Raw genomic sequence first — 12,860 nt, forward strand, 5'->3', positions numbered from 1 at the left:
AAATATACCGTAATTACTCTATGTTTTCGGACACTTTAAGTTTTCGGACAACCCCTTTTTTAGCAAAAATAATTATTTTTCGTGACTCTTTATTTTCGGACACACGAGTTTTCGTCCGTTATTTATGTCTCTAAGTTTTCGGACAGTATATTTTAAAGCGCTATTTTAGCAAATTTCAAACCTGTTTTCGATATCTAATGACACTTCCATCATGGGGTTTTACAACCAGATTAACATCATTAAACATTGCAGGTGCATGCCTGAGGGCAATGGACCATTACATTTGCGTTATTGGGTAAATAACCGTGTAAACCGGTATTAAACAATGGTTTCGCCCGATAGCATAAGCGTTATGACAATTATTAGGGGTAGTGCCAATTAACAGTTCAATTATCTACCGCAATGGTTCTACCCCTTCTTAGTAAAATAACTGACAAATACAAAATGTTTCAAATTGTGATGCACCCTATTACAAGTTTTATGAACAGTGGAAGGTGTTACACAACAACTATCGGAAATGAACAAACAAAGAATTCATAGTTTGCTTTTTTTGTTGCGTTAATTACAGGTTCATACAAGCGTGTATCGGTTCATCACATGCTCATTTTTGAACTCGTTGGTCAAAGTACAACCTTGAAGTAACTTTCTGTCAAATAAATTAAGTATTAACAATTATTTAAAATGCAGTTCAAACATGTATAACTGTAATTTATACTATACGGCATGGTATTTTACAAGCGCGTGCTATTACCGGTAGTCGTTGATACAATTGACGCTATTTTCAGACACTACCATTTTCGACTGTAAGTTTTCGAACACCTATATTTTATTAATATTTTTCGTATCTAAGTTTTCGGACACGAAAGAAAAAAAAATATTGTTAAGTGTCCGAAAACATAGAGTAATTACGGTAGTAACTTACGTCAACAAAACACGTTTTGCAAGTTGCCTTTGCATCAGAACATTTGCGAAAACCGAAATGTTCTAATACTTTTGATTTTAATTTCGACGGTGCGTCTTTCAGTGTTGTTGAAGAAGCCATTTTACCGGCTGATGTAATGCTCAGCATGTTATTCATTCATTCATTGGATGCCATATTGGCAATTGACCAATCACAAGACGTATTACAAATTACAAGAAAGGTTAGACAACAGATTTGGAAAGTAAGGTTTAAAATGCGGATCAATCGAGATTGCAGTGAATCGAATCAAAATTGGCGGTATTGGTATCAAAATCGAATTGGCGGCGTTGAACCGGTTTTTCGATGCATCGAACTGAATCGGTACAGCTCTATATTAAACAAGGTAAAAGTTACTTATATAAAAATAGTAATTTAAAGCCTAAAAGTATCCAAAAAAAATGTGTTTGCTTATGGGATCTTCTGTGAAATAATATTCTAAACAGAGTGAACAAATTAAACATTATGATTCATGCAATCTCGTTTGAAAGTATTAATTTCTGACGTAATGGAGGAAATGTCACAGTTATACCTCACAAGAAAACAAATATCCTAATATTCTTCAACATAATACTATAGTTTTACTTCTGTAGGTCAATAACAACATAATAATTAAAGCAATGAATGTGTTGATACGTAATACAAATTGTCCAACCTGTGGTGCTTGTATGGTGACACCAGCAGTGGTTGTTTCAAACACATGTTCGTACTGACCCGCATAGCGGCTTACATCTGTGGATGTTCCTATTAAAATAACATTTAGTGTTACAATTTACCTTCACAAGCATGATCCTGGAAATCTTACATCAGAACTAGTGGTAGTAGCTGAATCATTTTTTGTGTATAGTTGTTTTAATGTTATCTTCTTTTAATTACATCAATTACAATTATAATGTAAATATTTAAGTCATAAATGAATTTAATTCTGCTATGTTATAAAATAAATAATACTTATTGATTCTTACATAAATAATAATCTAACATAATTCATTGTTTGGAAAGAATGTTGTTGGAACTCAATAAAAAAAGTTGAATAGTCTAACCTGAAGCTATTTCCTAAAAAGCCAGATCAAGGAAAGGGTGTTCCTGAAGCTATTTCCTAAAAAGCCAGATCAAGGAAAGGGTGTTCCTAAAGCTATTTCCTAAAATGCCATATCAAGGAAAGGGTGTTCCTGAAGCTATTTCCTAAAATGCCAGACCAATGAAAGGGTATTCCTGAAGCTATTTCCTAAAATGCCAGACAAAGGAAAGGGTGTTCCTGAAGCTATTTCCTAAATTGCCAGGCCAAGGAAAGGGTGTTCCTGAAGCTATTTCCTAAAATGCCAGACCAAGGAAAGGGTGTTTCTGAAGCTATTTCCTAAAATGCCAGATCAAGGAAAGGGTGTTCCTGAAGCTATTTCCTAAAATGCCAGACCAATGAAAGGGTGTTCCTGAAGCTATTTCCTAAAATGCCAGACAAAGGAAAGGGTGTTCCTAAAGCTATTTCCTAAATTGCCAGGCCAAGGAAAGGGTGTGCCTGAAGCTATTTCCTAAAATGCCAGACCAAGGAAAGGGTGTTTCTGAAGCTATTTCCTAAAATGCCAGATCAAGGAAAGGGTGTTCCTGAAGCAATTTCCTAAAATGCCAGACCAATGAAAGGGTGTTCCTGAAGCTATTTCCTAAAATGCCAGACAAAGGAAAGGGTGTTCCTGAAGCTATTTTACTAAATTGCCAGGCCAAGGAAAGGGTGTTCCTGAAGCTATTTCCTAAAATGCCAGACCAAGGAAAGGGTGTTTCTGAAGCTATTTCCTAAATTGCCAGGCCAAGGAAAGGGTGTTCCTGAAGCTATTTCCTAAAATGCCAGACAAAGGAAAGGTTGTACCTCCCATATCAAATCCAATGATGGGCATGCCAGACTCCTTGTTATAAGTGGTCAACGCATACCCCACCACACCACCCGCCGGTCCTGACAAAATGGCCCTCGAACCAATAAACCTGAGGAAAGAAAATTAAAACATATTTAAATGAAATCCTAAGAAATTGTAGTTAACTTTTTTCCCTGCCCAAAACCAAAAAAGAAATTGATTGTGTCTTGTAACTTTTTAAAACAAGTGATGCATTTCGAATCCAATTCACAAGTGGCTTTTAAAACATTAATGTTATTATTTCCCGAACTCATGAATGGCTGTTATAATGGAATGAGTATCTAAATTGTTCAGGAATAACATATCAATGATGTCAGCAATACAAACAATAGTAAATAAAAAGCTAATTATTTGAAACTGGAATGTCCTATTGAAATCCTAATAATTATGCTCACAGCACACCATTTGTCTGGACTGTTATATGAAGGCAAATATGATGTTGACTTTGTTTTATTTGAATGGCAAACACATATTGTCATATCAACAATTATGCATATTCTTTGTCATATTTAGCATCAACAAATCAACTAATTCTTCTTCTCATACTTCATAGGAAGAGTTTCTATACATGGAAGTGTAATTTTAATGGTCATCATTATTCATGAAAATTTGACATTTTGACAGCAACTTCCAACACTGCTGATAATGTTTTGACAACTTGATTTATAGAAAGGGTTCAAGCAAAAAGACATACATAGCAGCTTTCTTGAAAATAAGCAAATACTTTCTTCAGCTCTGATAATTAGTAATCAGTTACAAAACCATTCACTAAATGCAGATATTATATTAAGCAAGACTTAACAGCAAATTACATAATGATATAATACAAGTATGACCCTGCAATACTAGGAAGTGAATGTTTTTACATCAAAAATCAAAAGTGAGTTTTTAATGACCCTCTTAATATGAGTCTGATAATTTTTTGAATGACCCTCTAAGGGATAACCTGATAATTTTTTGAATGACCCTCTAAATGATAACCTGATAATTTTTTGAATGACCCTCTTTGTGATAAACTGATGTTTTGAATGACCCTCTAAGTGATAACCTGATAATTTTTTGAATGACCCTCTAAGTGATAACCTGATAATTTTTTGAATGACACTCTAAGTGATAACCTGATATTTTTTTGAATGACCCTCTTTGTGATAAACTGATTTTTTGAATGACCCTCTTTGTGATAAACTGATAATGTTTTGGATTACCTCTTGGTGATAGCCTGATAATTTTAGTTTATACCTATTTATTTTAGCTTGATTGCATCGAAAGCCTCAGGCTTATAGAAACGCTCTCGAGTACGTTTCCTGGGCCTATAACCAGTACTTGGTGTCTTTGGGGAAGATCTAGAGAACGCTCCCAGATTGGAGATCAAACCCATGACCTCCTGATCCCTAGGCGGACACCATATCGATTAGGCCACGGCGAACCTGATAATTTTGGGGATTACCCTCTTAGCAAAAGCTTGATGATTTTGTGGATGACCATCTTAATAACAGCCTGATAATAATTTAAAAAGATACATTCTTACGATTTAACAGGAGTTAGACCACCATCAGACTGCATGAATAACACCCTCATGTTCTACAAATCAATATGATTCCAAGTTAAGTTCTGTACACTCATGGCAATCAGAAGAAGGGTGCTTATTATGACAATGTTACTATGAATATTGATTACATAATGGTACCTCAAGATACAACAAACAACAATACCAAAAATATAGTTTAACAATTTTAAAGTTTAAAAACTAATGTAGAATCTTAAGAAATTTACATTAAACCACGTCCTAAACAATGATAACATAAACCCAAATTATTATTAAACCAAAAGAATGAAACTTGCATGTTAATTAATGGTAACATAACATATTTAAATACTCTTACTTTAATCAACAAAAGTATGACAAACACATATTGCTAAATTTCATTCAGAAATGCAGAGAAATGCAGAAAGCTTTAAGACTATACCTGCAGGCCTCCTTCAAATCCAGAGGCAAAGCCCTCCACATAGGTTTTGATGCATGGCGTCAGATAGGCATCGGCACATGCTAAACATAAAATTGAACACAAAATAAACTCACACTTTTTAAACATATCCATTAAAGATGCCTTTTGATAATAGATTTAACAGATTTAAATGCATCTTAATCTTAGTGTTTCTATCACAATAGACATTAATAATGCTTGTTAAAACGTTTGTTAGTTGTAATTCTTATCCATTTGCTGCTGATGAATGCTGAAGCAATCTGGAGTATAATAGGGCAATTCAAAATTCAAATACAGAAAGGCAGAGAGGCTGGCAACATTTCTCCTTCAAAGATATATTTTGCTTTAAAAATGGAACTTGTCAATATTGCCAGTGGGGAATTTGTATTAATTAGAGGAATGTAAAACAGTGGCAAAATTAATTAATTGAAATGAGAGAGATCAGCACTTTCAGAAAAAATACTAAATCATCATCTTGAAATGACTCAGATGCGGAGTCAAAAGGGTTGAATTTTGAAAGATTGTATACGAGAAACAGCATTGTCATGCTCAACCTTTAATTGATGTTTTATTGTTATTAACAAACAACTGTACCTGTGTAACCCCGAGGAACAATGCGGACCATTGGCATCACATCTGATGACAGCGACACCTGGGTAAAACCCATCTCACGGGCAATCACACCCACCCTTTGCTCATGATCATCATATCTGAAGGGAAGCATGTTTACATGACTTAATTAATCACAAGAGAAAAGGTTCTTAGTAGATCACCTCAATCCCCAAGGAACTTAAGTGTTCTGAGCACATAATGTTCACGAAGTTTCACAGTAAACTTATCAGGAAAACTGCCCCAACAACTGGTAGCCATGTTTTGTAACAAAGCCAAGCTATTTTTTAATGTTCTGAGCTATTAACACTACGAGTAGGTAAAAAAAAACTTTACTTTTTGAATATTCAAATGGTTTTGCTATACTCACATAAGGAAAACAGCCCAGCCACATGTTTATCATTGCATAGAGACACAATCTCACTGGTCTGAGAATCGTTAGAACAAATATTCTGTTTCATTAAGAGGGCACAAACAAATCTGACTTCTAGCGTGTTCTAAAGCTTTTTCCTTACTTTGACCCAGTGACTTTGATTGTTTCCCCACATGACTCAGTTTCAAAATAATCTAAGATATCATAGGGACAAATGAACAAGATTAATGAAGATTGGGCGATACATGTGGCCTCTAGATTGTTCACAAGTTTTTTGGCTCAATTGACCTAGTTACCTAGTTTTTGACCTCACATGACCCAGTCTTTAGCTCGCTGACAGTCAATTATGACTAACGTTCTTACCCAGTTTCATGAAGATGGGCCAATAAATGCTTCTTCTAGATTGCTCACAGGGGTAATGACGACCACAGAAGATGCACAAAGGATGACTTATGACAAAAGGTGATTACAAAAGCTCACCATGAGCATGTTGTGCTCAGGTGAGCTAAAAGCTTGAGCTTTGTCATTTGCATGACTAATAACCCTTCCACCACAGCTTAGTTCAATGGAAAAACGGGGATGAAGTGCCTTGAACAAATTGTAAGTATCAATTTTATTGCTTAACAAGAAATGTGTTTGTCGGAAACACTGTGTCCCCTTCTGCGCAGCTTTGAAGCTATATATTTGACCTTAGACCTTGAAGGATGACCTTGACCTTTCACCACTCAAAATGTGCAACTCCATGAGATACACATGTATGCCAAATATGAAGTTGCTATCTTCAATACATGTGTATTGCAAAAGTTATGGCAAAATGTTAAAGTTGGAGTAAACAAACTAACAGACCAACAGACAGACCAACAGACAGGCAAAAAAAATATGTCCCCCACTATAGTGGTGGGGGACATAAAAATGTAGAATTGGTTCGCTCCACAAAGGTATAACATTTTATGCGAACAGACAAACAAACCGATTGCCAGAGTGACTGATCACATATCCCCTCCCTGCAGGTTCATAATAAGGTACACTTTCTTATGCATCCTCATTTTGAAAAATTCAAATAGTCAATACACAAAATGAAAAATTGGTACATTGTTAACCCTTTCCCACTCAGAAGCAAAGTAGAAATGGCTCATGCAACCAGCATAAAACCAGAGGAGCCTGCGAGTAACTCGCAGTCCGTTCAGGTCTTATGCTGTTTGCTGCTCATCAGTATCTCAGGGTTGGAAATGAAGCCTTTGAAACTCAAATCTAGTAAGAAAGGTCTTTAATTAAATTAAAATTTCTAGGGACTACTGTACAAATGCGTCAAAATAAGTATCTAAGTGGTAAAGGGTTAAATCTGTTGCTGGGGCATACACATCCATTCACAAATACTCTCACAAAGTCTAATAATAAGAACTAGCATGCATGTACATTAAATAAACAATGAACTAAATAAGCTGCATCTACATTTACAAAATTATCATATAGTAATGGTGCTGCAACCACTAAACAAAGTGAGAAAATAACAAATTTTTGTTTCTTCATAACTACTTATATTACGTACATTGAGGTGTACACTTTTTGTTTCAAGCTAGGCCCTCAACTTTTATCGAAAACTGTTAAAATTGGTACTGCTTTTGGTAGAAAAAATGATAAAAGAAACTTCTGTATGTTTCCTCCTTAAGGATATGTACATGTAAGAGTGCATGAGCACAACAGCAAGGCTGGTAATCCCTTCTTCTTGTAAGGCCCGCAACTCTTCCCGGAGTTTCTTCTCATCAACCTTTAGCCAAACTTCCAGCTATGTTTGAAATAATGAAATAATTCTAACATGAAAAGAGATGATTTTTTTCCACAAAAATGCAACCAAATGAAAAGCAATTAGCACAATTTATCACTTTCAGCAGCGATACATTTAAAATATGTATATTGTTTTGAGAAATCATGAAATCTTGCCCATATCCCATAATCACATTAATTGTACATTATAATATGTGTATGTTCAAAGTAAGAATTACAACAATACCTTTTCTTTAGTTTTCCCCATAACAATTTCAGCATTTTTCTTGATTTCACATTTCTCTTGGTGAAGAACTAGCCTCTCTGGAACCTCTACCACTCTGTCATATAACTGGGCTGGTGTACTTATCTCCTGTAACCATAGTAATGATCATAATATTGCATTTGACAACCTACATGGAAATTTTTATCAGTTAAAAGGCTCAGTCTGTATAGTGCTGGACTGGGCTTTCATGAAAGTTTATGATACAACTTCAAGCCAAGCCTTACTTTCTGCATCTGTTGTCATCAATTTTAGATAGTTTACTACCGGTAGTTGCAATAATCCAACTCCCAGCTATTGGCCTTCGGGTCGCTGGGAGTTGCAACTGGTATCAAGATATTTCATAAAAACGTGTAACCCAGATTCTGGTAATATTAGCAACATAAACTATTTTCTGGCATAAATAAACATTAACATATAATATAAATATATCACTAATGAGCAAATTAAAACAACTTACTTGATATGGTGTGCTCACATAGTAATGATATTAATCCAAAGTTTCAAAAACATCAACGGTTCATGAAAATGCGTAAGTTTTTGAAATGGAAAAAGCTGAGTTTTCCGATTTTGAAAACATGCTATCAATTTTCTCCGGAACTCTTCTAGAAAGATCTCGTGTCTATATATATTCAACCAATGGTAATACACCAACTTTCCCTTTTACCACAAATGACTCGACAGTTGATGTCGATGATAACTGGTATTTCTTTTGTGACGATGTATAAGGTTGATCGAATTCAATTTTATAGACATATGTGAGACATAATTTTTTTACATTACAAATTCGGTTAACAGGAAGAACTCTGAGCTGTACGTATGTACTAATAAAAGCTCACAGCATTCAAGAAGAACTGGATAGTTTACATGTTCATTACTTTTGTTTCAAATTTATTATCTATTTATACAACAGTTGAATGATGCCAGGTTACAATTACAATATAAATAGATGTTAGGACATTGTGGCAGAATTTCCAAAATTTCCATGACACAAAAAGATAAAATTCCTTACAAAATGCTTAATGAAATAAAAATGCATTTTAATATGGAGCACCACATGCACATTACAGTAACAGATTTAAAAAAATAACTATGACATGTTTAATTTGAAATTCATCCATTAATTGAATTCTGAATAAATAGATTTTTTTTTCAATACATAATAAAAATATGTTACAAACGTTAAATCTTTCCTTTTATTTCAGATACATCCAATTTCTTCATACAAAAACATCCCAATAATAAGGATGTAAGAAGAAATATTATTTTTACAGGTAAATTGTATAAGATATCGTGAAGTCAAAAAGCTAAGGAGACTCCAAAATCAGAAAAGAAAAAAACACTTTTTTTTTAAATCAGCAGTATTTTTGGAAAATGGCTTATGCATATGCATAAAGTGTTGTCTTAGATTAGCCTGTGCAGTCCACACAGGCTAATCAAGGACAACACTTTCTGCTTCTATGGTATTTTTCAATTCAATTTTTCAATTAAAGGAAGCCTTTTTCAAAATCCAGTCTAAGCAGAAAGTTTCATCCCTAATTAGCACATGCATTTAACCTTGTTTTCCCAGAGCACAGCTAAACTATTATTGTGTTGATGCAATACTCTACCAAGTCAAAGATGCTAGGTCTGGCTTGGTTGCCAATATGAAGAAGATCTTTAAAGCCTTTGGTAATCAGCAGGGCCATTCTCGTGCCCTTCCTCTCCAACAAAGCATTTGTGGCCACGGTTGTACCCATTCGAACCCAATCAATATGTGAGACATCAATGGGTCTATCAGCAGGCACCTCTCTGCCTAACGACTGAACAGGCAAACATGATGGCTTTATATTTGTGTAGTTTCTTTAAATGTTTTTTTGCATATCAATATTAATAACCATTTTTTTTTCAAGATACCTACATTCTCTGAACATGTGCATATCAATATTTTTAATTCTATTGGGTCATTTTCTTAATTGATATGTGGCTGTGAACGCGATTTTGACTTATCAGGCACTGACGTTGTTCCGAGAAAAACGACTTTATAAGTTGTGACTACCCTTTCGCGTACTTTGTCAACCAGTTTTTAACAATTAACAATAGTTTTATTTTCAGTGTTTTTTTAAACAAATATAAAAGTTTGTCTGTGTGGATGGAATTTAATGTAAAATAAATCTATTGAAATAATCATGGTGTCTGTATGAGTCGTTTTGGCTGTCAAAATGAAGATTTAAGACAATATTTCTTTCTCTGTTTACCCGAAACTGGGCGAAAGTTGTCAAAATGTAACAAACTTCTATTTTGATCTTTTGTTGTTGAACTTTCTTGTAACAACAGTACATTTTGCTGAGAATGCTTTGTGCATGTATTCTTCTTTCCATTCAATTTTCAAATTATGTAATTAACGATTGATTGTTTAACAGTTGATCAGTTGACAGCAGACACACTGTGAATAGAATAGGGTTGTATAATACAATTTATTTTGCAAATTTCTAAGCAAACCCTGGATGGCATTTAAGCAATAACATTGTCGTTCGTAGTGACAACACAATGAAAGTGTCAGCAATGTGATTTATTCTATTTGATGATGTTTTTGAGTACAAGTTTTAATATTTCTATTCTTGTCAGAATTTTAATTTGTGGATGTCCATATTAATGGTTGTGCTAATTATGAAATAGAAAATATATTAATTGTTTTCTTACACTGCATCTTATGGGTCATGTGTTTCAGCTAAAAATACAGATCGAGCAAACCGAAAAGTGCCAACACTAAAACAAGTGCTCATTATTATCAGGTATTATATGACTTGCACCCTGCATTTTTACCTTATATGTGTTAAGCATTATGTAATTAAAAAAAGATTATCCTATGCAAAGTTATGAGGATGTTTTGTTAAAAACACAGAGTTATGTATTTAAAGAAAAACGTATTATGTTACATGATGGACAACAGTTTATGCTCTTGATGAAGCAATAATGCCAAGGAAGAGATTAGCATGTAACCAGCTTAGTTAATCCTTGTTTTCAATACTATGATGACAACAATTAATAGTATAATTAATCATTGCATACATAATTGTATTAATTACATAACTAATAAAATACATGTATTAAATACATGTATGATCTAGTAATTAAAAGCATTATACTTTATATTAATGTTTTAATTTAGAACATTTACTATGCTCTAGCTGTTCTCTGTGCATATCTGGAGGGTTGAACAAAGCAAGAATATTTTAATTCGAAATAAAAATTGATTAATAATTGTTTGTGTTATTTTCACACAAATCAAGTTTGAAAAGAAAAATATAAATGGAGAAAAAGATTGCATATCATATACATATTGATTGTAATTGCAATAAATTGTGGACATGTAGGTGGTCTCCATTATGTGATATATTTTTACATGTTTGTAGAAGGTTGCTTATAAGGAATCAAGTCATTTTTATATTTTTTATTATTGCAGATCTTCAAATATGAAGTTTTCCTATTCTGGTGCAACCTCAGATTACCAAGTTTACATCTTACTGTCAATTTGGACATTGTGTGGATGATAATATGGACAATATTATTGTGTTCATAGTGTGTTGTGATTGACTTTTTTGTGAACATATATTTTTTTATTCCAGACTTAACAGTTTGAAGCTATACAAAATGTTCAATTTCTGAATACACGCCTATTTCCAGAAAATGTGCAAACATTTTTAATATTATGAATATGTTTACAATGTTCCATATATGTCCAGAACTTATTTTATTGATTTTGCTGCTACTTGTTGTCTTAAATTCTTTAAAATGGTAATAAATATGAAAAAAAAACTTTTTGTTTCTCTGGCTACCATTATTTTAATGGTTTATAATAAGGCAATTAAATCTGTACTTTGTAATCAATTATGTTCATCGACATACGTGAAAACAATGGAGTTAGAATAAACACAAACTGATCAACTTAACATGTAATGATACTCATTGAATTGAAACGTCATTTCATACAAAACAGCTAGATTCAGCGTTTGTGACATGATACACAAAAACTGGCATAACTTCGTCATTTTTAGGAATTGGACGCTCAAATTTCAGATTTTGATTATTAAGATGTAGCACTTTCATAATATATGCTTAACTGAAAAAGTCATTTTTTGACCAGAATAGTCTAAATCGCGTTCCCAGCCACATATGTATGGCAATCCACTATCAAAGTAATATTAAATCAGGTTGCAATAACAGCGTACATTACTAATCCTGGTGCAAAACTAAAGCATCATTACTACATGTTGAAAAAATAATAAAAAAATTTGACATTAATACAATGTACATTGAATCAGTAATTGTCATTACAAAAAAAAGGTACATTTTATGAAATCTAGGCACCTATTACGTTCTTGTTTAATGCAGTAAGGACAAGTGTTCTTATGTGGTAAATAATACGACTAAACCTGTTCAAGAATTCTTCTAATGCCCTCCCTGGGAGCGTCTGGATAGTTCTGAGGATCCTCTGACAGAAGCTTCAAGATCTTCACCTCTCCTGAAGGGCACTGGGCCCAAACATCAGTGAATGTGCCACCTCTGTCAATGGCGAATCTGAATTTGCCACTCATAGTTGCTGTGTATTGCTTTAAGGAGTCTGAAATTGTTTATTCCATATAAGTTCAATTATTTGAATGTAATAGGCAATCACTTTTAAAAGACACTTAAGGGTTAATATTATCTCATTTGATAATAAAACTTGCATAGAGAATGATAAGCCTTGATTACTCTTTATTTACAGGAAACTTGAGTATTTCAAACAACTATGAAGAATGCAAATTATAGGTGGGTATTGTCATATGTTCACAGTAAATTCATCAGTACACATGTACAAAAATTGCACTTAAAAACCATGTGTCTAGTTTGCTTACGAAGGGCTCAGCCTAGGTTCATATTTGAGGGAGAAGTGACTTCTCCCTCAGCTGAAGTTAGGAAGAAGTGAGGCCACTAATAGGAGAAGTGGTTTCTGTTCTGCGTT

At 33.7% G+C, this 12,860-nt stretch overlaps 1 protein-coding gene across 8 annotated transcripts in view; it reads right to left on the reverse strand.

Moving 5' to 3' along the window:
• LOC127843626 (5-oxoprolinase-like) overlaps window positions 1-12,860 on the reverse strand; it is a 298,491-nt gene that overhangs the window by 278,248 nt on the left and 7,383 nt on the right. For all 8 annotated transcript variants that reach the window (XR_008032247.1, XR_008032245.1, XR_008032246.1 and 5 more), the window contains exons 2-10: window positions 12,292-12,479; window positions 9,487-9,678; window positions 7,841-7,966; window positions 7,509-7,615; window positions 5,442-5,557; window positions 4,830-4,909; window positions 4,391-4,443; window positions 2,820-2,932; window positions 1,614-1,702 (exon numbers count right to left, since the gene is read on the reverse strand). Coding sequence is in view for 3 of the 8 variants with exons in the window: in XM_052373318.1 (XP_052229278.1) it covers window positions 1,614-1,702; window positions 2,820-2,932; window positions 4,391-4,443; window positions 4,830-4,909; window positions 5,442-5,557; window positions 7,509-7,615; window positions 7,841-7,966; window positions 9,487-9,678; window positions 12,292-12,453 (1,038 nt within the window). In the remaining 5 variants the exon portion in view is untranslated. The remainder of the gene's footprint in view (window positions 1-1,613; window positions 1,703-2,819; window positions 2,933-4,390; window positions 4,444-4,829; window positions 4,910-5,441; window positions 5,558-7,508; window positions 7,616-7,840; window positions 7,967-9,486; window positions 9,679-12,291; window positions 12,480-12,860) is intronic.

Source organism: Dreissena polymorpha, chromosome 9 (assembly GCF_020536995.1).
Source record: "Dreissena polymorpha isolate Duluth1 chromosome 9, UMN_Dpol_1.0, whole genome shotgun sequence".
Taxonomy (NCBI): domain Eukaryota; kingdom Metazoa; phylum Mollusca; class Bivalvia; order Myida; family Dreissenidae; genus Dreissena; species Dreissena polymorpha.